Here is a 24,925-nt window from a genome sequence, read left to right on the forward strand (position 1 = left end):
AAAGGAACTAATTGGTGGCAGAGCCAATCCTTGGTCATGGACAGTCTGGCTCTAGAATCCCTGCCTTTTGAAACTGCCTCTCAGTAACAGAATTTGCTCACATCTAGGAGTGATGGCCGGAGAAGGCAATGGCACCCCACTCCAGTACTCTTGCCTGGAAAATCCCATGGATGGAGGAGCCTGGAAGGCTGCAGTCCATGGGGTCACTGAGGGTCGGACACGACTGAGCGACTTCACTTTCACTTTTCATTTGCATGCATTGGAGAAGGAAATGGCAACCCACTCCAGTGTTCTTGCCTGGAGAATCCCAGGGACGGGGGAGCCTGGTGGGCTGTCGTCTATGGGGTCACACAGAGTCGAACATGACTGAAGTGACTCAGCAGCAGTAGCAGCAGGAGTGATGGCATGTTCTTTGGTTTTTTGTTTGTTGTTGAGTCACTAAGCCATGTCCAACTCTTTTACATCTTCTAAGAGGTACTAAATCCATAGCTGTTCCCGGGTTCTGTTGATGTCATGTGAAAATATAGACTGCTATTTCCTAGAAACTTTTGAAAATCACTTCTAATCATATTTGAACTCATAAAAAAGAAGATGAAAACTGGGAATTATTGGAAGTCTCCCCGCTCCACCCCCACAGTTACTGTCTAATGTGTGTCCCCAGGATCTCTGTGTCCTGTATGCTGGCTTATATCTCAAGTGGCCCCAGACTCCCTTTCCTGGTTACCCGTGTCCCCTGATTTCCACCTGGATTCAGCCAGTGGGAGACTCTGGCAGAAAAATTGCGGGATGGGAGGAAGAAAGAATCTGGGATTGTGCAGGAAGGGGTGAGAAGGGATAGGGGTAAGCAAAGACAACATCTCTTTCATGTATCCAGCGCCCAGGAGCTTGGCCCACCATGGGTCCATCTTCCACCAAGGACCTAGCTCCTGGCTTCATAGCACTCCTTCCCCCATTTGTCCTGCCATGGCTCCCTGCTGTGGCTGATCCCTGGGTTACCTCACCACCTCCTGTTTGGGTTTTCCAGTTCTTCATAACCTGTGTAATCAATTCATTCCAAGCCATAAATTCCCTTAGCTAGATATGCCTTCCGTTGTTTCTGTTTGTGTACTTAGTCCCTGACTACTGCACAAGCCACCCTCATTTTCTATTTCCTAAGCTTAAAAATAGGCTGAGAGAATGCTGTTGGCATACTGAGTCCAGATTTCAGCAAAACTTCTGACAGGTCATCTTAAACGATGTTCTTGTAAGCAGAATGGGAGGAATTTAGAGTGGATTATTAAACATTCTTAGGTTGCTAAAGTTTACTAATGTTCAAAATCAATCTGATTGGAAGGGCTCTAAAGGTTTGTCAGAAGGCTGTGTCTTTGGCCATGTCCTACTCAACATTATTACCAAAGATTTGGACCAAAACACAAAAAGCAACTTTATCAAATATGTGTATAAGACCAAACTGGAAGGTAATTTAATTCAGATTTTGAAAGGATGTACTTTGTAAGGAAAAGTGAAAAATCTTACATCTAGGTACAAAAAATATAAACATATTGAATGGCAGAGACCAAGCTCCCCAGCATAGCATGTGGGTAGTCCAGAATTTTAATTGACTACAAACCTAATCCAAGCCAGAAATTTGACCTGTTTTTTAAAATTTAAAAAAAAAAAAAAAAAAAACAGTGGGGCAAGTTCATCTTTGGTCCCCATTAGAAGATTAAGGTTGATATCAACTGACAAATAGTTTCACTTTTCACCTGGAGTATTACAGGATAGCTAGGAACTTAATCTAAGAAAAATGAGTGTTTTCCAGACTTACCGTCATTTGCGAGTTTTATTTGCACACATTCATTTATTTTTGCCTCATAACAACTCACTGGAGGATGTACTGTTGCCATTTCTCAGCCTTTATATCCTCATATGGATTTAAGTATAAGCTCCGAGGCTCACTGTGTGGCCTTGGGCAAGTACAGTGCTCGCACAGGAACCCACTTTATTTCAATCAAGTCCATTCTCAGTTCAGGATGACCATACTGCATCTAGATAAAAGGGACCCAACTTTTAAAAGGCCAGGAAGCCTTTACATATTATGAGCAGTTTGCCCGGGGGAGAGACTCATAGGAGCATAAAGTCTGTCTTCTAGAATTTGGAAGTCTGTCACATAAGAGAATGAGTGAATTGATTTAAGTGGCTTCAGGGAACAACCAGGACTAATAGGGTTACCTTAGATTTTTGGCCTCCCTGTCCATCACCAACTCCCGGAGTTCACTGAGACTCACGTCCATCGAGTCAGTGATGCCATCCAGCCATCTCATCCTCTGTCATCCCCTTCTACTCCTGCCCCCAATCCCTCCCAGCATCAGAGTCTTTTCCAATGAGTCAACTCTTCGCATGAGGTGGCCAAAGTATTTTAGTATTTTATTAAAATGAATTTCTATACTAGGAAGAATGTTAAATTAGATAACATTAGATAATTAGATAAGTCTAGAGCAACACTCAACTCTGAGAGTCTGATTTCTGTGTGTTTTGGGTTTTGGTTAGTGAGATTTGTGATTTGTAGTTATTTGTTTTATTGTTATAATTTAACTTCCAGCCATATAATTGTTTTCCTTGTAATTTAAAATTAGCATGCTCTATTTATGAAAGAACTTTTAAGAGCCTGAAACAAGGAAGGAAAGCTTGACTACGCTCAGTGTAATTACCTTCCCAAGAAATATTATGCTGTTTCCTGGAATATGTCCCCAGAGTGAATGTCTGCATTTGTTCCATTTCATTCCTAGCTATAGAATCCTATCAGGGGTGATGAGGAGCATCATTCTGAAATATATTGAAGCTGAGAATAGAGTTTGCAAAGTGTTATTGGGTTTGCTAAGATGAACCTGTGCAAATGCAAACCATTGGTTCACCACTGTGAAAATCAAGGCCTGTGTGGCAAAGGTCCCTGAAATGACTTATTAAAGGCCACCAGAGTGATAGTGCTTGGAAACTATAAAATTTACCTTGATGATGCCTTTCTAGCCTTCTTGCCAGAACTAGCATAGTGTCTCTCCCCATTTGGGACAGTTAGATTCATGAAGGACTAGTATATTTGAGAAAGGAAAATAAAAATTATTTCAAAATTAAGACAAAAACAGCAGATCTCCCCTGAGAGTAAAGCACACAGGGAAGATGAATGTATCAGTATTTCAGAATTACATTTTGCTTTGATTTTTTTTTTTTTTACCTCTGGTTGGGTTTAATAAAGGGAGCTTCTCAGTCTTCATAACTGTTTGCTGAGGCCTAAAAGTTAACTGATCTCCTGAAAAAGACAGCTCTGTTGTAAATTTGTAGTATTTCAGATGTTTCCTGTGAATGATCCTAAAGGACTGGGTACTCTCGTCACCTTCATTTCTTTAAAGAAACCTCACACTGCCTGCCTTCCCCCAGCCTTTCACCAGTTTCTTCCCAGATTAATTAATCATACTATAATTCTTATGGAAGGATTTGAGATGCCCTGAAATTACTAAGGGAAATAATGAGGTGAAATAGTATCTGATGTTTAATTCAATGTATTATCCATTTTAAAATGGATACTTTAAAAAATGAAATCTTTATAGCTGTTAACAATCTCTGGCAACTTGCCATTCCATAAAATGGTGATTTTTCTTTTAAAACAGTTCAGTTTCCTACTCATGTACTTAATGTTGGGGGCTCAGCATGCCCTAATAGTCTTTTTCCTCTAAATTGACAGTCAGTGCAAAGTAGATAAAATGAGTAATGGCTAAGAATTCCTGTGCTGCCATTGGTCTCATCAGCCTTGTCACTGTGATGAATTCCTGAGAGGTGCTGGGGGGCTGGGGTGGAGGCTATCAGGACAGCGTGGGATGGGCATTACTGATCCTTATACCTTTAGTGGGTCTGGCACCTGGGCACCTTACAGGGAGTGTTTCTGAGTGAAAACCTAGGTATTGAAGATGAATTTTACAATGAACTATAATTTCCTTTTTTGAAAATAGCTTCAGATTGCAGTTTCAAAGTACCTAGAGCTGCTGCAGAGGAAGATGGCAACAGTCTCCTTTAATGTCCTATATGTGAAATTTGGGGAGTTTAAAAACTAACCAAATTGCTGCCAGATCTGTTTTGATACTCAAAAATTTTCATATTTTAGGGAAAGTGATATAGTATATGTATCTTACAGTATGCCATTCATTCCTCCAGTATATATTCAAATTCATGGAGATTTGATAGCCAAAATATGTATAGTCACGCTGAGATAAATTAGCAATGCAAAGCATTTTCATTATAGTTCTGGTCAGAATTTACAGTCATGTAAGTTCGGATCAGATCAAGTTTGCTAACAAGTTTTTTAAAGAAAGCAACCTACTACTTATGTTTCAGAGCTTTCATCTTATAATTTCTAATTTCAAGTGATTAGGTAGAAATTGTTGCTATTTCCCTCATGTTTCCCCAAGAAAAAAAGAAAAGGTAAATATCTGAATAGAGTTTGGGGATGATTTACTAAGCACTGCCATGCACGCATCATCTCACTTACACCTCACAGGATCCTCTGAGATAACTATCATCATCGTTTTTATCTCACAAAGACAGCAGAGGACTGAGGGCTGAAATGACTCATTGTAGATACAGAGTTAGCAAGGAGCAAAATTGGGACTCAAGCCCAGGTCTTACAAACTGGCTTCCCCCCTCCTTTTACCAAATCTCATTTTCATATGAAGAGCTTCATCAGAAACTGGAAGATGACAATTTGAGTGTGTGTTCCTCCAGAGCTGAATGAATATATTATGAAACTTTTATTAATCTGAATGTTAGTTTTTCAGAAGTGGACTTGTTATTGTAAAGTTTGAAGTTTGTTTTGAATTTTTTTTTAAGGATGCAATTTAAAAGTTTAAGGTAATTTCAGGTATGCAATAATGTGTTTTGTTCTCATTGTGTTTAACTGTTTAGATGTGCCTGGCATCAGAGGGGGTGAAAATGGAAGAATCAAAGCTAATAAGAGCAAAAGAATTAGATGGTGGAAGAATTAAAGAATTGGAGAAGGGAAAGGAAGAAAGAGACACAAAAATGGAGAAAACGGATGAAGCCAGGTTACAGAAAGAAGCAGAATTTGAAAAATCAGCTAAGGAAAATGTAAGAGATTCTAAGGAAATAAGAAATTTTGAGGAGCTGCGAATGGATGATATAATAGGTATAAAAATGGAAGCTCCCAAAGAAATTAAAAAGGAAGAATTAGAGGAAGATCAAAAATGTGGTCACTTCCCTGATTTTTCCTACTCGGCCAGTAGCAAGATAATAATAAGCGATGTTCCCAGTAGAAAGGACCACATATGCCATCCTCATGGAATCATGATCATCGAGGATCCCACAGCACTAAGCAAACCAGAGAAGCTAAAAAAGAAAAAGAAGAAAAACAAAATGGATCGACACGGAAATGATAAATCCACACCCAAGAAGGCCTGCAAGAAGAGGCAGTCCTCGGAGTCAGATATCGAGAGTGTCATGTACACCATTGAGGCTGTGGCCAAGGGAGACTGGGGCATCGAGAAGCTTGGAGATACCCCTCGCAAGAAGGTCCGCCCATCCTCCAGTGGAAAGGGGAGTATTTTGGATGCCAAGCCACCAAAGAAAAAAGTGAAATCTAGAGAGAAGAAAATGTCAAAGGAGAAATCCTCAGACCCCACCAAAGAGTCAAGACCTCCAGATTTTATCAGCATTTCTGCCAGCAAGAACATTTCTGGTGAGGTGCCAGAGGGTATAAAAGCAGAACCATTGACCCCCACGGAGGATGCGCTACCACCCACCCTGTCAGGACAGGCCAAGCCTGAGGACAGTGACTGTCACAGAAAGATAGAGACTTGTGGCTCCCGGAAATCGGAGAGGTCTTGCAAAGGTGCTCTTTATAAAACCCTGGTGTCTGAGGGCATGCTCACCTCTCTGCGAGCTAATGTTGACAGAGGTAAGCGACTTCTCAAAATCTGGAAAGAACATGAAAACCTAGCAGAATTCCTCCTTTAGAGGTATTGAGAAGCAATTAAGACTACAGTAAAGAACATTAGTATCAAAATAGTATCTTAGACTTGTATGAGTCTTTGTGGTTTATAGAATATATACATTTGTCATTTTACCATATGTTTTAGCACCACAGAGGAACGTTTCTATTCATTTTAGACATAATTCTCAGAATGTAAGTGTTCTAAGTTACTCCAGTCTTTTTCCTTTTCACTGGTGTCAGCTGACTTTTTGTTTTGAAGGATCAGTATTGCATGTGTAGAGCTCTTAGTCTGGTTTTTAACTGATGGAAATACTTTTCAGAATCACGCAGGTATGGTTGACAGACTCTTGACCTGTAGACTCTAGAAACAAGAAATGTATCTAGCCCTCCCTGCTAGATAATCAGAACTGTAATTAAAGTGAATAGCTCTTTAATACATAACAGTTCCAGAAACTAGTTAATGTGTATACCTTTATTTCATAGAGGGTTTCATGTACATTTATCTATTTTAAAATATAGTATCTGACTGGGGGACTACCTCTTGCCAAACTAAATTCCAACCATAGATGTGTATGAAAATAAGTCTCACAAATCCTGAATGGAGATCCTTAAGGGTACATATTGCTCCAGGGAGGTCATTCCACTAAGTGTTGGGGAAATTAGAATTAATAATGTGCAGCAGTAAAGGGCTCCCACACCTCAGGCTGATTCTGTAATGGAAAAGTAAATAGTAGTTTTTCTCATGCATCAAGTAGCACCTGTTGAGTTATGAGACTGTGGATCTCAGTCTGTAAGTTACTTTTTACACATTCTGTTATTGAAGGTGGTCCTGAGTTCTCTGAAATAGTTAAATAGCATCATGCAAATAGTGCCTAAGGGGTCAAGAGGTCACTTATGAAGCAATTAAGATGATTTCCTTTCCACCCCAATATGCCAACCACACTCTTTTGAATTTCCTTAGGGAAACGAAGCTCAGGAAAAGGAAACTCGTCTGATCACGAGGGGTGTTGGAATGAAGAAAGCTGGACATTCAGCCAGAGTGGGACCAGTGGAAGCAAGAAGTTCAAGAAGACAAAGCCAAAGGAAGACTCTGTCCTTGGGTAAGTGCCTGTGGGCACAGTCAGCCGTGCAGCACAGACCACACGTGCAGTAGTATTAAGTTTTCAAGGTAAACAAATCACTGACAGCTTATTCTTTGAGTATTCAGTCAGTACTTACTGTGGTCTTAGTAAACTCATGAAGAAATACAGATCATCTTGTGATTCCTGCTGTTAGCATGGTGTGTGAGTAATAGTGTCTTTCATGTTTTAATTATGGTACAAAATGTGTAGATTGTAGACTTAGGCCTGAGTTTCAGTTGAAGTCCACCTTGTATTATTAGTGGTGTGACATTGTAAATCCTTTCATATCACCAAGATATAGTTCTAATCTGAAGTTTATGATGAATATCACATGTTTATACTTTGCTAATTTTATATACTCTATGTACTTCATATAATATTTATAAAGGTTATGTACATATTTATAAAATAATGGCAGCTGAGAATGTGCATAAAATTATGTTCCCACCTCTAATCTTGTTTTGTTTAAACCATGTTCTAATGCTCTAAGGTAAAAATATTAGATTGCATATTCTTTCAATACAGAGAAATTTCAGCAATTAATTATGTATTAAAATGCAGTATCAAGAAGGAGCATACACTGAGGTAAAATAATTAAGAATTCTTTTCTTTTTTATTATATGAGACAGACTCCTAATACTAAGCTTAACATAAAGCATTTTGATAGGCAATGCAATACTTTATATTGGTGAAAAAAGAAAGCATCTGTATATTCAGTCGTACTATCCTTTGGCTTTCTCATTAGCCGAATTTGAAAAGAATACAGTGAATAGAAATGAGTACATTTTAATGTATTTTCCATAAGTATATTAAAGGTATGCAGATTTTATGCATTAGGAGTATTACATTTGTTTTATCCATAAATATTTGCATTTCTTTTTGTGGGATAATGTACTTTGTCAACTGGACATTGCAATGCTTTCAGGTCTGGTTAATCTTAAGGCCCTCATTACACAGTGGGAGGGTGGAAAGTATTTCTCATGAGGATGATTCCTCAGTATTATTTATATTGAGATGATATATTTATAACTATATATTTTGTTCTAATATTTTTTAAAGTCCAAAGTTCAGATTATTTTGCCGACATTATGCTTAAACAGTGACATGAAAAGCCTCACATTTGTCATTGTCAAGCACAGAAGTATTTGCAGGATTTTCTTAAAAAGTGACAATTGAGCATTAGAGCCAGTGCTCTCCATCTTCTGGAATTACCACTGTCCTGTAGGTCTACACACTGAGAGAGGTATAGGTCTTATGGCAGCCAGTGTGAAAGCCCAAGGGAATAAATAATGCAGGCCTGAAGGCTCCCCAGCAGAAAGTTCTCTGGTGCTTCTATTAGAAACTCCTGAATGTTTTTACCAGTCTTCTCTGAGGAACAAGAAAAGTGAAACAGTCTTTTGCAAATCTGTTCCTGAAAAGAGATTGGGGTGTTTTTGTTTTAATCGTTTCTTAGGAAGCCACATGTGTTTAACTGGGGGTGTGATTTTCTGCAGGCTAAATCAGTGGTACAACTCTGGTCTTTCCCCCTCTCCCTTCTTTAAATATTGGCCTGTCAGAATCAGATTGTCTGGGCTTGCTTTATTTGGAACATGCCAACATAGTTCATGAGCAGTGAAAAATGCCACATCTGTCAATCTTCTCTGAGATTTCTAAATGAGTATTTTAAACCTTTTTATCACAGAAAATGTGCTGTTTAGTTACCTGTGGCCAAGGAAAATTCACTCTGTATTGGCAGTTCTACTTTTATAGACTTCTTTAAGAAAAACATAGGTAATTATTCTAGGTGAAAAAAGGCAGGGGAAAGTCCCAAGGGACCTAAGGAGTTACAGCTTACATTTTCATATTTCTCTTTTGGTTATCCAGAGTATCTAAAAAATTCACGTCTTATAGATAGCTTTCTGACAGCAACTGATTAGTATCAGATATTATCTGATTTTCCAGTACTATAATTTATTAACTCAAATGAGAAAAGAAAATTTTACTAAGGGAGGAACATCACCCACAAGCCATCACCTTTAACTGCTTTGTTAGAACTTAGTAATGGCCTTTTTCAGGGGGGCCTTTCTGATGATCATCTGACTGTCCTATTTGTGCTCCCCATTCTTGTACATTCCTCCAAGACTGAGAAAAGAGTCTTAGGTGAACACACCTCAAGTACATCTCTCAGGTAGCAGCCTAACGTGTTAACTTCTGCCAAGTGAGTACTCCAAGCTGCCCTCTTCCCAGTATGCCTTCCATTTTCCATCTCCCAAGCACAACAGTTCCCCTGCAGCTTCTCCCATCTGTTTGGGTTGCATCTTAGCTAATAAATCTCACTATAAACGAAAGCCAGCAACCAGCCTCACTTCCAGCAGGCACACTGCCATTGCTGTGAGGCTACGTAGAGACAGTCAGCAGCAGTCCAAGGATTTCCCAACTTTGCTGGTGGCATTTCTGGAGTCATTTGTGGTTTGCGTTAAAGTCATGTTGCTTCTCTGCTGGTGTGTACTTGGAAAACTGGCTTTACTTTTCTCTTTGAACGTTTTGTCTTCATCCTGGTCAACTGTCCAGAATTTTTTTCTAATCTTCAGAATATTTGTTTATATCTTCTTTGTGTGTTAGTTGCTCAGTTGTGTTCAACTCTTTGTGACCCCATGGACTGTAGCCCACCAGGCTCCTCAGTCCACAGGACTCTCCAGATAAATGTGTGTTTTAATCAAGTCCTAAACTAGTCACTGGGCTTCCTGCATGGCACTAGTGATAAAGACCTCACTTGCCAATGCAGATGACAATAAGAGATGAGGGTTCTATCCCTGGTTCAGAAAGATTCCCTGGAGGAGGGCACGGCAACCCACTCTAATATTCTTGCCTGGAGAATCCCATGGACAGAAGAGCCTAACAGGCTATGGTCTATAGGGTCAGACACGACTGAGCAACTTAGCATGCACACAAACTAGTCAGTAATTTTTTTTTAATTAAGTTTACGAAGTTATCAATATAAATTACTAATTTCTATAAATAAACTTGCCTATACATGAGAATCTTTAGAATGAAAAACTTGGATGGAATATGCTTTGTATTGAACTTAATAAAAAATTCCTGTGCCAATGGAAAAAACAGCAAATTCTCTACTTTAATAATACCCTGCTCTTTTATATAATGTTTCTACTTTCTAAGGTAATAACATAACGTGTCATGTGAGTTTATTAAGAAAACTGTGTTGGTATAATCTCAAGCATTTCTAAAAAGATATTGTATGTCCTTGCACAGAATTTAGCGATGTCCTAATTCTTAAGGAACCCCATTTTCAAATGGAATATCTTAAAATATATCTTAGACTGTTTTCTTTTTAAATATTTACATCATGTGCTGATTGAGTCTCTCCCCTCCCCTCTTTCATTAGCTCAACAAAGCTGGATGAAGAATTTGAAAAGAAATTCAACAGCCTCCCTCAGTATAGTCCTGTTACATTTGACCGGAAATGTGTACCTGTCCCAAGGAAAAAGAAAAAGACTGGAAATATGTCCGCAGAACCGACTAAAACCAGCAAAGGTTAGATGTGTGCTGTGCCTTCCTGCATCATCGTCAGACTCTAACTGAAGCTTCTTCTGACCGTCTGCGGCTCCCTTTGCAGTTGAAGCAGTAGCGAGTTGGAATTTCAGTTGCTTTCCAGGGTTATCTTGGTTCCTGCCTTACTCTTTTCTCTCTCGTCTTCTTCCTAAGTCTCTTCAACCTTTGTCCTTGGGCATCTCAACCTATACATTTGCCCATATTCAGGTCTTAATTATACACGGTCTTCGACCTTCTTGTGTCCAGAATTCAGACTGAGAATGTTGAGCTTTTCTTGAGCAGGAACAGTTGGCTGAACCCAGTTCATCTGTTTCTCTGTGTGTCTGCAACAGGTTGGACTCTGGGGCAGTGAAATCCTTCCATTCACCTAGTCAGGAGATTCCATTCTTAACTGTCAATTGAACCAAATGAAGAGAAAACTCCCCGTAATACTTTGGCAATATAATTTTTATTGGTTTTATTAAATTTAGAGAAGTGCTATGTACATATTCTTTTTCAAGAATATCAGATTCTCCTCTGTGTATATCAAGGAAGTTTTTTAAATTGTCAGCGTGGCCTGGGGATTTGGGGAGTCTCAGCACTCATGAGGGGCAACACTACGGTTCACTAGAGGGGTTTTAAAGAGTGGGGTGTGCATTTTCAGTGGTCACAACCCCTGGCACATTAGTATGGCAGAGGCTAGAGTTCTAAACATCCTAACCAGCGCAGGACATTCAAGTACAATGAAGAACTGTCCTACACAAAGCCACAGTATTGCTCCCCATGCAGAACTTCTCTTCTGAGTTTACTTTAGGTCTGGAAGTTGGTAGGCAAGTAAGTATACCTTTATTTTTCCACACAGAGGTGGAAAACTTCATTTGGTAGCTCTCCTCTAGAGGTAGTGAATGAGAGATGAAGAACTAGTGTGGGGGTTTGTTGTTCCCAGGATCAAATTCTGAGCAGGATTTGATGGCAGAGTTCTCATAATTACCCTGTAAAAGAGGCAACCTGTTGCTTGCTCTATGGCAAATCAAAATACTTCCCTTTTTGTGTGTATTTAGCTGAATGCATAGATGAATGGGTAGATAGAAAATGATATATATCTTTGCAAAAATCTTGCCAAAATCTAGCAATCATGGATAATGATCAAAGATAAATAGTAATGACTGTATATAATTTCACAGATTTGGGGGAGTCCATAATGTATATATCTAGGGAAAAATTATATCTATGAAGAAACCTAAACCTTTCTCTGTCTAGATCTAAAACACCCACTTTACACTGAAACTGAAACAACAAGGAGACCTGTATCTCAGGGTGAATCTGAAAAGGTGAGGAAAATCCCCCCTTTGTGATAAAAGGTGGGAAGGAATGTAAAAGTGATTTTAGAATTAGCTCAGTTTTCTGCTGTGGTTAATAAAAACAAGTCTGGTGAATAAAGAACTGAAAAAGAAATATTGCATCACCAAGTTTGCTCATCTGAGAAAATAAAATAAGGTTGTTCTGAGATTTTCCAAGATAGGTAGGAAAGAAATAAAGCAGCCTGTTGACAGGTAGGTAGCTGAGCACCATAATGGATTACCGAGTGAAATGACAGTCCTTGTGCCCTGGAGATACTTAGGAATAGGCAAAGCAGTCCATGAGCCCAAAGATGCCAGGTATCATGAGCCCCCATAATTCTTGGATTTTTGAAGTTGCTGATAAATACATGACAAACTAATAAAATGGAACTTAATTGATTGATGTGCAGGACATATGCTCCTCCTCCACTCCTTGCAGTTGGAGACATCATTTTAGAGCTCTGAAGTTGGCTGAATTATCTATCAGGGACTGTAACAATAGATTTATTTTTGTAAAGCTATAAAACCCTGAAGTTAGGATCTATTTTCATGAGACCTTCTCTTGGGTCTTGGTTGTCTGTTATATGTTTTTCCTCTCCCAGCTGAGATTAACAGTATTTCTTTCGATGTGAAATAGCTTTTTTGGAGCTTTGGATTATACTTCATACAATATCATCTTAACTCTTCTGTTATGCCTCTCAAGCCACAAAGTCCCTGGTTCTTACACAGTGTACCAGTAATTGCATAAATAGGAAGGCTGTCAAGACCTTAGATTTTGCTCATTCCAACTTGTGGAGCAAAATGCAATTAAAATAAAACAGAAATTAAATAATATATTCTCTATTTAGCAAACTAAAGAAGTAGTATTTGTATTTGATTATAATTTGGCATTAGCAGTGCCCGTGTACTATCCTACAAGTTATTAATGAAATTATCATACCAGCTGTGCTGTAATTGCCTGATCTTTAGAGGATAGAGGAGATTGTTTTCTTAGAGTCTAGACCCTTTGCATTTTTGCATAATGAATTGTTCAAAGCAAACATTGTGAGTGAGATCAGTAATTCTTTAGTAAAGGAGCATGTTTTCATAGGAAACCTCATTTTTTCTCCAACAACATTTGTCTGTATTTTATTTTCTCCTGTATTTGTTATTCAACATTTATTATTGTATTTTTCCCTGCCTTATACTAGGTATTTCTTTTTTTTTTTAAGCTACTCCAGTTTATATAAAATGTATAGAATTTTTATGAAATGTAATTTCTAGAAGAAATATTTATGTATGCATTTATATAGTTATATACCTCAAGATCATAGGACCTAGTTGGGTTTATACTTGTATTTTTCCAGTGGTCATCTTATTTGTATCTGTATTTCCAAGTAATCTTTCCCTTTTCCATCATCCCCTCTACTGTCTCTGCCCTGTTCCTTAAGTGTATATAATGGGTCTACCTTCCTCTAACAAGGTCCAGGCTACATTATAGTAGGCTTAGTATATAGATGATTTAGGCATAGACTCTCCCTTTGCTTCTAAGATTATCCAGGAAGTTATCTCTCATTCATAATGCAGGTCAGCTGCAGTAGCCCATTTCTATCGTGTTTTCTGGTTTATCTCACACAGTTACTTGTATATATTCAAATGAAAGCTTTGAATTATAAATCTAAATTTAATTGTAACTTAAGAGATTTGTTTTGACAAATTATTTTAAGTATACTGTTAATGTGTGAAGCACTTTTTAAAAAAGTATCAGAAGTCAGAGTGCTCTGTAAAATAGTAATTTTCAAGCAAGTAGGGTCATGAAGAAAAAGTTAATTGAGCTCAATTTGGAGTGTTTAAATTATGCCCAAGCTTGACCCTTGACTCAATTTCTCCTTCCTTATCTCTTTTATCTTTTCACATTGTTTTTTAGCCTATTAACAAACATACTGTTCATCTTTCTCATGTTTTTCCAATTTACGCTTACTCTGCAAGATTCAAATTTCCACGGTTAAAGAATTTGAAATTTTTGAAAATCACAATGGAAATAAAAGAAGCAGGTTTACAATGTTAAAGACTGAGGACAGAATCCCCTGTTTGGGATTGAGCTTACCTGACTATATTAATAATGTTTAAGAGCTGAGATGTGATGAAAATCAGGCCATCCCTTTCCAGTCAGGAAGTGATTGCTTCCAGGTTGGGCAGAACTCTGTTTCTTGCCCTGTAGCTATTTGAGAGTCTTCACTGTCCCTAGACATTTTCTTAAGCATGGTGACAACACATTTACAGGTATAAAAGGTATGCCTAATATAATCCTGAGTTTTTTAACAAGACATGCATGTCTAGCCCAATAAGGTGGCTCCTCCTCAATGAATCCTAACTTGATTGTGGTTCATTTACTTAAACTTATTCCAGCCCACAGATTCATATGTTCAGCAGCCACTTTGCTATAAATTATTACAAAGGAATTTACTGTTTCATTGGCCCTTCATTACTTACGTGTTCATTACCGAAATGACAGCCTAGTCTTAGGATAAAACCTCTGCTCTTCTTATAGCTTAAAAACATGAAACTATAGAAGCTGGACATTGGCACCACCATTCAAGTTACGCCTAACACTTGTTTCCTACTGCAGTTCTCCAAACCAAGCTTCTCTTAATTCACCTCACCTGCTGACCTTGAAAAATTTTCATACCATACTAATACTAAAAGGGCTCTGTGTCACTATACTTCTTAGCTAAAACGTGTCCATTTTTCAGCAAACCATGAACAACATTAATGTTTTGAAAAAGTTGTTATCCGTGTCTCTGCGGCACGCCTCCGACCGTCCCAGATTACAGTTTGTCTTTGCTATTTTTTACCCAGCTGTGAAGTTGGGATGCAAAAAAAATTAATATCTTCAAAATACAGGCATCCTGCCCAAAAATGTTGGTGAAGTCCTAAGCTAGTTTATATGCCAGCAATGGTGATTTCTGTCATAAGGAAGTGGAAACTGGTACCAACAGTCTTTCAAGAGGTTTGGTAGGAAGATGGGAGAATGAGATGGCATGGAAACTTGAGATGGTGGTTCATGGAAAGACAATTGCCATCTGTTTGCTTTCTGGAAGATTCCTTCTCAACTTCTTTTCTCTGTTTTTGACTTCCTACCTTCTTTTCCCTCCTTGGACATTTCTATGTTAATTATAATTAAGGAAAAATAGTAGTATATGTGCTATTTATTACAAATTTTGACTTTATTTTCCTTGAACAAAATATCAAACATGTATACCATACTGGTGGACAGGAGTCAAATCGTTCACTTCTTGACTAAAGTTACTGCTTTTCAGTGAATATCCTTGTATCTTATCCTCATATCAAACTCCTTCAAGTTATTTGAACTTGTCGTTTGCTTAGATTTGTTTTATAGTTCGGGATGGCTAGCAGCAAGGCTGTTTAAAAATATAACTTTACGGAAGCTCTTCTGGGTACTAAACCTCCCTGGATGTTCTCTTTTTATGTTAAAATTGACAAGCTCTATATTAAGTTTTGTCCTTAAATTATACTTTTTAGGTTTCTCCGAGTATGGTTGGGTCTGAAAATACGTATTCTTTTCTTCTTTCTTAACCCATTCCATACATCAAACCAGTTTGTTTCTGTGAGCCATTTCCTGATCCCATTGTCCTCGTTCACAGTGATGAACAAAAGCGTTCTCCCTGTGAGCCAGTGCCTTGTTATCATTAGATTATCTTCCCTTGGTAAATCACTAGGATCCTTATGATCCAGAGAAGTCTCAGAATTGTTTCTCTGCTTTCTGCTTTCTTCTGCTTCTGTTTTCCATGATTGCCCATGCATCTGTCATTCATGTGCACCAGCCTTACAGCTTCCTGGATTGTATAAAATACATATGAATGATGGCAAATGGGCTATAAGGAACCTCTATAGTATTAGTGTATATCATCCACATGATATACTGTCTTTGTATCTGTTAAATTTGTTTTCTTTCCCTTTTCATTCACTTCCCTCCAACCCCAAAAAACAAATAAGAAGTGTTTTCTGTTTCCATTTCAAACCACTACCACCCAATTCAGAATATTTGTTATTGGTTATTTAGAAGGATGACTTGGTATAGTCCTCAAAAATCACTTGTAAACCTTTATGTTATCAGTAATAATAGCAACAACTGTCATTTCTTGAACTCTTTATTTATGCCATCCAGTGTTTTAAGAGCTTTATTCATGCAACAATATTGTTGAAAATCATTCATGTGTTAAGCACCATTCTAGGCATGTAGAATGTATCTGAATGAAAACAAAGAACCCTGCTGCCATGGAGGTTACATATACTGTCTGGGAGTACCAGACAGTAAATAAGCCTAAACAACAATGTTTCAGAAGGTGAGCAGTAATATGGAAAAAGAATAGGTTTGATAGAACTAGGTCAAAGATTAACAAAGGAGAAGACTTGAACACTGTATAACAGCTAGACCTAACAGACATATATAGAATGCTCCACGCAACAACAGCATCATATACACTCTTCTCAGGTACACATGGGACAGTCTCCAGAACACACAGTATGCTGGAACATTTAACAAAAAGGACTGAAATGATTAAAATTATGTTTTCTGACCACAGTGGAATGAAAGTAAAAATTAACCGCAGGAGAAAATTCAGAAAACTCAAAAGTAAGTGGAAATTAAACAACACACTCTAAATAACCAGTGAGTCAAAGAAGAAATCAGTAGGGAAATATGAAAATACTTTGAGATGAGCAAAATGAAAGTATAGCATGCTGAAATTTATAGGTACAGCTAAAGCATAACTTATAAGGAAGTTTATAGGTATAAATTCATATATTAAAATAGAAGAAAGATACCAAATCAATAACCTAACCTTTCTTGAGACACTGTTAGCAGAACAAACTAAACCTAAAAAAGTAAAAGAAAGGAAATAATAAAGATTAGAGAGGGGATTAATGAAATGAAATTAATTAAATAAAGAATAGAAAAATAGTCATGTATGGATGTGAGAGTTGGACTGTGAAGAAAGCTGAGCACCGAAGAATTGATGCTTTTGAACTATGGTGTTGGAGAAGACTCTTGAGAGTCCCTTGGACTGCAAGGAGATCCAACCAGTCCATTCTGAAGGAGATCAGTCCTGGGATTTCTTTGGAAGGTATGATGCTAAAGCTGAAACTCCGGTACTTTGGCCACCTCATGCAAAGAGTTGACTCATTGGAAAAGACTCTGATGCTGGGAAGGATTGGGGGCGGGAGGAGAAGGGGACGACAGAGGATGAGATGGCTGGATGGCATCACTGATTCGATGGACTTGAGTCTGAGTGAACTCCGGGAGTTGGTGATGGACAGGGAGGCCTGGCGTGCTGTGATTCATGGGGTTGCAAAGAGTTGGACACGACTGAGCGACTGAACTGAACTGAACTGAGGAAAATAATGGAGAAAAGTCATTAAAACCAAAAGCTAATTCTTTGAAAAGAAAAACAAACTTGATAAACATTTAACTAGACTGACCAAGAAAGAAAGAAAACAAATTCAGAAGTGAAATAGGAATCATTATTACCAACCTCACAAAAATGGAAAGGATTGAAAAGGAATACTATGAATAATTGTATGCTGATAAGTTAGACCACCTCCATGAAATGGGCAGTTACTGGAAAAACACAAACTACTGAAACTGACTTAAGAAATAGACAATGTAAATAGACCTATAACTAGTATGAAGATTGAACTTAGTAAGCAAAAAATACCAGACCCAGATGGCTTTACTACTGAATTCTTCCAAATGTTTAAATAATTAATACCAGTTTTTCATAAGCTTGCTCATAACATTAAAAGAGGAGGAAACACTTCACAAGTCATTCTAAGAAGCCAGTATTACCTTCATGTCAAAACTCAACAAACATATCACACAGACAAGAAAATCCAAAACTGCAGACCACTCTCTCTAACACATGTAGGCACAGAAATCCTTAACAAAATGCTAACAGACTGAATCCATGTAAGAATTATATACTGTAATCAACTGGTGTTTTACCCCAGGAATGCAAGGTTGGTTTAACATCCAAAAATCCAGTTGCTGTAATATACCATAGCAGTAGGACAAGGACAAAGAAAAATCCACAGGATCATCTCAGTAGATGTCGAAAGAACATTTGACAAAATTCAGCATCTTTTTCATGATAACAGCCAACAAACTCAGAAGGGAACTTAAAAATCTGATAAAAGACATAAAAAAAACAACTTTGCAACCAGCATTATGCTTAATGGTGAAAGATTGAGTGCTTTCCCCGTAAGATAGGGAATAAGACAAGGATGTCCACTCTCACCATTTCTATTCAACATTGTAGTGGAGGTTCTAGACAGGGCAGTTTGGGATACAGAGACTATAGATGTAGGGAGGAGTATAGTAGCTAAAAGGATATGAGGTTTATTTTTGAGGTGGTGAAAATGTCCTCAAATTGATGACGGCTGCAAATATTTGGGAACATGAAAACCATTTGATGGTATACTTTAGACAGGAGCACAGATAGTTGCCTCTGGCAGGAAGACAGGGCACGTGGGTGCAGATCCTGGTAGGTGGGTAGATGCAGCAGGAGCAGCTTAGAGAGCTTCTAATTTTTAAAATCCTCACTTCAACCCTGTGAGTTAGGCACTATTATTATCCCCATTTACACATGAGGAAACAGAAGTTATGTAAGATGATTGTCAGTTTCACATAGGAATATCCTCAAAGTGTAGAAAGCAACCTGCTTTGGGGAGGTCAGTGCAGTTGCTGTTGTTTCTGATGGTGACTGAAAAATCCCAAGTCTTTTCTTTATCTGAGCAAACTAAGATGCAGCTTGAGATTTCTGCCCATTCCCTACTCCCGTCCCCCTGCCACCCTCCACAAAAAGGTCTTGACAAGTATTTTTCTATTTTTAAATCAATCTTTTCTTCCTAGAATATCCTCAGAATAGGATGGAAAGCTATCTAATGCTATCAGGCCAACCTGAAAGTCATCCTCAAAGTTCTGTCCTTGTGAAGAGCAGTTACTTAGGAGAAACAAAATGTCCATGTCATCCTTGCCTTCGTGATATTTGGGAATCTAAAGTAAAATCTTCTGTTGATTACAGACTACCTCTGTACTGCCGTTACTGGCTGTGGTCTGCTGTAGCCACTACATCTGCAGTTTCTGCTGAGGGCGTCCCAGCCCTAATGGAGACTTCTGTCAGATATATTTCTAAGGAAAATCTCACTGGTTTTTCAGTAAATCTAGGGAAGGGAGCTAAGCACGAGTTGGATGAGAAAAGATGCAAGATGACATTTCCTGTGAATCAGTTTGCTTATTCTACAAGTTGGGGGAGGGTGTAATTGTTTAGAAACACGGAGTTTTTTTTTATGAAGCATTGTAAATTTTAAATATATTTATATTAATATTGTCTGTAGGTCCTTTCCAGTCTCAGAAAAAGAACTTATTCCACAAAATTGTCAGCAAATATAAGCACAAAAAGGAGAAGCCTAATGTTCCGGAAAAAGGTATTGGTGCCTTCCATGCTCCATTAAGACTTCCCAGCCACCTCCATTGTGGATTCATCTTTGAGTGACGCTTCACTGCACCGTCTTCGCCTTTACCTCCCCTCTGCTTGCTTCAATGTCATCAGCTCTGACGCAGGCACATTCATTATTTCTAGACTCTGCAGCTAATTGCAAAGAGGGATCTTTTCCACTTCTGTACTCAAATCCCTTATTTGTCTCTAGTTTCAGAGTTCCATATGAATCCTAAAACTGCTTTTTTTTATTTGTATTTGGTACATTTTTAAATTTAGTCTTCATGAGCTCTTCTCCACTTATTTTCATTTGACTGTTCTCGTTTTTCTCATGTTTGGCAGCCGTCAAAGCAGGACCACATTTCCTGCTTCCTGAAATCTTCCCAGTTTCATATTCATATGAAAGTCCCACAATTTCTATACTTTCTCTGACACTTGAGGATCCTTGTCAAGGGGGATTCCACTCCTACGTCGTAACCTGTCTTTCTCTCTCTTTTTCTGTCTATATACTTAGCTTGTCAGGCTCTTCCCACCTCCTTCAGTCACATAACCATTATTTCCAGAGGGCATGAGAGACATACGCACTCTACCCTCCCTTTACTCTGAGCATCGGTGTCATTGTCATGATCTGGATGGCCCTTGAACCTCTTCAGGGCTCATCTAAAGATTTCCCTCTCTACAGTTCAGGCCTCTGTTCTCTCACACAGAAGATAAATTTCCCCGTCTGGTTCAGTACAGCCACGTGTCCTGGAAGTCAGTCTTTCTCGAGCATCTCCTGCATGTCAGTGTCGTGACTGCCATGAGCCTGCTCATCCGATGCCCATTTGCATCCTACTTGCATGGCCAGATGTGGAGTCCTTCGTGTTTATGGAATGAGGCTTTAAATGCAGCTGTCTTCCGTGTGTAGACATACATGCCTGAGTGTTCCTGTGTGTGACCTTTTACTTATTGGGTTTTATTTTCACCTGCATTTCAGCCTCTTAGTTTTGTTTTATATGTTGGTATTTATTCTCTGCTTTCAGTGGAGAACTCTCTCTAGGTAAAATGTCAGCTTTTATCTTATCTTTTAACCAATCTCGAGGTTAATCTCGATTAAAGTCATAGAAATTATCCAACAATGTTTTTATAAAATGCAAATTTGTTTACTTTTAATGCATTTCTGATACGGCCTAATTAGTTGGCAAATATGGTTTTGAGAGTTAAATAGTTGAAGTAAAATTCTGTTTCATTTGTGTTATAACGCTTTTTTATTGAGGTGGTTTTGTGGATTGTCTTATTTTTATAGTGTATGTGTCTGTACTAGGAGTAGAGGTTCATTTTCCTTTTCTGTTACTGCTTTTAGGAAGTGGGGATAAATGGTCAAGCAAGCAACTCTTCTTGGATGCCATTCACCCTACAGAAGGTAAAAGAAGCAACATTGATTGTATCGTTTCAGGTAGACTATGCTGGAAATGGCATAGTTTTTGTAGATTTAAAAAGACACCAATTTATACAGAATTAAGCAACAGCATTAGACCTGTTATTTTTTAATTTTGAGTTATTTTTAATTTTCAAATCAAAATTGATAGTTTTTTTGCTTTTTTAAGTTTTTTAAATTATTAAAATATGATAACACTTTTACCAGAGACTTGGAAAAAACAAAACAAAATTACATACAGTTCCATTAGGTATTAACAATTATTTTTTAAGTAGATAAATTAAGACTCAGTTGGAGTTTCAATATCAAACTCTTAAAAATTAATTGAATGAATAGATAGAAAAGTAGGATATATTAGATCTGAAAAGCACTATGAACCAATTCAAAAGTGACAAAATTTTTATCTTACTAATGGTCAGGCTGTGGAGTTTAATTTGTGAAAGGGGGATTTTTAACCACAATAACCAGAAATTAGAGGGGTTTTTTTGTTTTTAACTTTGCTGCCTTGGGTTTTTAGTTGTGGCATGTGGTGCTGTGCGGGTTTAGTTGCTCCGTGGCATGTGGGATCTTAGTTCCCCAACCAGGGATTGAACCTGTGTCCCTTGTATTGCAAGGCAGATTCTTAACCACTGAGCCACCAGGGAAGTCCCAAATTAGAGGTTTCAAAACTGGAAATATTCAGTATTGCAGCTCACATTGCAAGAGGATGCTCTTGGGAAGTCCAATGGAGCAGCTCAGAGCTCTTCTGGAGGTGGGAGCCCTGCAGAAGTGATTCCTGACCTGGCCTTCCTCCCCAACCCACTGCCCAGTTCCTCTTGACTGTGATCAAAGGGAATGTCCCTGAGGCTTTTGGTAGCCAAAGAAAAGCCCCATATTGACTGGTAAATGTTAGAAGTGCAGATTTTATTTCAAATTTCCCACAGTCATATTTGTGACTTTATATAATTCCTCCTAAGTATTGAACTACAGGTAAATGAAGATTTTGCGGTGGGTAAAAAGCCATACGTCCATTCTTCCCACTGATACTCTTTTCCATTTAGATATTTTTAAAAAGCTGAACATTTTTCCAACGTGTCATGAGGAGTCACTTCATTTGAAAATTAGGAGAGATTTTCATGATGATCTTTGTGATTTACCCCTTTGGTTTATTTACTTATGGCTACAAAGGGGAACTTGATGAACAAGTCCATGTCTCTTGATTCCCAAAGGAATCAAGTAATATACTCTCATTCCTTTGTTGAAAGAGAAAAAATTAAAATACACACGTGGCCTAAACGTGTGTATTTTGTACACGTTTTATAAAAAAAACACTCATTTTTAAATATATTTGTCAAAAATATTCAAATTTGAGTTCATCATTAACGTGAACTTTCGTTGTTTGGTTGGTACAGTTCACATGAACTGCATGTCTGCTTTTATGTCATTTTGCTTTTAGAGAAAATGCCAGCAATATGTCTCCTTTCTGACTTATTATTTCACATTCACAGCCTCTATAGAGTATCATTTCTGCACTTTGCTGGCAAACAACATGTGAATTGTTGTGCCACTCTCAGTATTAAATCCTACATCCCTAAATTGATATACATTCACACTTGTGTATTTTAAAAATATGTTCTGCACAGATTTGATAAACGTAAGGCACTGATGCACTATCAGAGGAATCTGAAAGAGGCATTTAAGACAATATTACTCTTTTCTTGAAATGATGCTGTTCTAAATATTTTAATTTTAAAACAGTGAAAACCCTACCTCATCTAAAAGGAGGTATCACAACATGTGCAGGGTGGTAAAAGAGCGAGTAAGTAAGAATTAGGGGATCTGATTCCTAATCCCAGACCTGCCACTAATGCGTGGTTTCTGGTAGGACAGACCCTTTAACCTCATAGGATTCACTCTCCACATTTGTTCTCTATTGTAGAATATGTTTGTTTAGGGGTGAAATAAATGAGAAGGCACAGTAATACATGAACTGTACATTTCATTTCCCCTCTAACACTTTGATGATTTTATTACTGTGATAACTTTAGTGAGTGGTATAATGCTGAAAATACCATATTCTGAACCCCTAAATTTCTGCCATTTGGAGGGCAGAAATGTAAATTAATTTTTAATCTTCTAGGCATCAAAAGGGTTTAGTTGGAAATATTTATTATCTTTGATATTTAATTATATTTATTATTAATGTGTATGGAATGAAACTTTGGCGAATAGGCACTGAAAATGGCATATCTTTTAGCATAGAGTGCAAATTCATTTTACATAGCCAGACAAAAAGGAATCAGATTGAGCCCTGGGAATTAACCAGTAATTTAAAGTGACTTTTTGTTGTTTATTTTTATAACATCCCCTCCATTTTATTGTTCAGGTGGTGACTATGTGATATGTGTCCACGTCATTCCTTGTTAAAACTTCATCTTGGAGATTATTATGAGGACAGAAAAAGGAAACCGTAATCAGGACAGTGTAGCATGTGTAGGCTATCCTGGGCAAAGGTTAGACAGACGTTAGAAGTTTGTAACAGATGCCTATAAATGAAGTATTGATTCCACTGAGGCTACATATGCAGCTGTTAGCTGCTTCTGACTCTGTTAGATGACTTAAAGTTCACTGTCCTTTACTTACACTATCCTGAGTATAATTGACTGTGAATTTTCTCCCCTAAAATATTAGAAATTTTCAGGGGTTTAGTAGTCACATCTGAGGTTTAAATACTAAGCTTATAATTTATAAGCATTTCCCCCATGCTTTTAAAATTCCAAATTGCTGAACCACTTCTTAAACTTGGAAATCATTAAAAAAAAAAAAAAAAAAAGATTGTCTATAGGCTAGAATTCAAGATAAAATTTTCAGAAAAACCAAGGTGACCTCCCTCTGCCACTGTGTTTTCTTTCCACCAAGTTACAGTGTCATAAGTTCATGCTTAAGCTAGAGGTTTCTAATTGTAATAATATTGATGGGGATGATTACTACTTAATATTGTTTTATGTTTCCAGGGGGTTTTCACGTTTACTTTTTGCATAAATGAATCTTAACAGCAGCTCCAGTCAATTTAAGGAGACCTTATCAGCTTCAAATACCTGATAAGGAATTGAAGCCTGGCCAATGTAAACAGGAAGGGAAGAAACCGGCACCAAAGCACAGTGACCGCTACATTTTACATTTTTCAGGCATATCTGGGTAGCCCTCATTTGCTGGAATTATAAGTACTATCTTTTATAAGAAAAAAAAAGAAATCTCAGACTATGTATCTCCATAAAATTAGTTTCTTTGCACTATATAAATGTAATTACAGGGAAGAAAAGTCTAGTTTACAGTTAGATTTTTGAAATATCCACACAGTCAGGCTAACTTGATCTGTCTTCGTAAGTTCAGAGTAGTTGCTTTCTAACTTCAGCAGAGTCCCCTAGGGTCTTAGATAAGGCTCATTCATTTGACTCCTGTGTTCCATTTAGCTTTTGACTGCATTTTCAGCTCATGGGAGATTAACCCATGGCCGTGAGAGTCCAGATTTGGCTATAATAATTTCAGTGCAAGTGTGACTCCTGTAATTGGCATGTGAATTAATGACTCTGGAGCATTTTAATGGCCTCCTGGGGTAACAGTACAAGTGCGATGCTCCTTCACCAAAAAACTGACTCTACATTTTGGGAGCAGAGTTTGGAAAACAAGACAGTCTCTTATTGCCACATTCCTAATGTTACTCCAGGAATCAGCTCACATTATCACTCTCACATGATATGCTCAAAGTGTATTATGATTATTATGGAGTATAAAAAGCAGCTCTGTGGACTTGTTTTGCAGTGCTTGGGTAGGTTTGTGTGTTCAGTTACAAGCCCAAAGAGAAAATGACTAATTTGTTTTTAGAGGACAAAACCTTCCTTTTCTCACATTTCCATTAGTTTACGCAGGGGGAGGGGGAGGGGCAGGGGAAAGGAGCAATCTTGCTGTCTTGGTACAGGTCTTTGGGCTGTTCCCCTAAGCTTTTTTCATTTCTGTTTCTCACCACTGTTGACCTGAAACTAACAGACTGCCAGTTATTTCTCCAG

The 24,925-nt window shown here is 37.9% G+C and overlaps 1 protein-coding gene across 7 annotated transcripts in view; it reads left to right on the plus strand.

The window, feature by feature from the left end:
- The window catches only part of BBX (BBX high mobility group box domain containing), a 297,529-nt gene that overhangs the window by 255,972 nt on the left and 16,632 nt on the right, over positions 1-24,925 (plus strand). For 6 of the 7 annotated variants that reach the window (XM_070368807.1, XM_005910181.3, XM_070368814.1 and 3 more), the window contains 5 exons: positions 4,933-5,941; positions 6,939-7,077; positions 10,481-10,629; positions 19,362-19,451; positions 20,805-20,864. In XM_070368807.1, the coding sequence (XP_070224908.1) occupies positions 4,933-5,941; positions 6,939-7,077; positions 10,481-10,629; positions 19,362-19,451; positions 20,805-20,864 (1,447 nt within the window). The remainder of the gene's footprint in view (positions 1-4,932; positions 5,942-6,938; positions 7,078-10,480; positions 10,630-19,361; positions 19,452-20,804; positions 20,865-24,925) is intronic. The other variant, XM_070368818.1, reaches the window with a different exon arrangement.

This window comes from Bos mutus, chromosome 1 (assembly GCF_027580195.1).
Source record: "Bos mutus isolate GX-2022 chromosome 1, NWIPB_WYAK_1.1, whole genome shotgun sequence".
Classification (NCBI taxonomy): Eukaryota; Metazoa; Chordata; class Mammalia; order Artiodactyla; family Bovidae; genus Bos; species Bos mutus.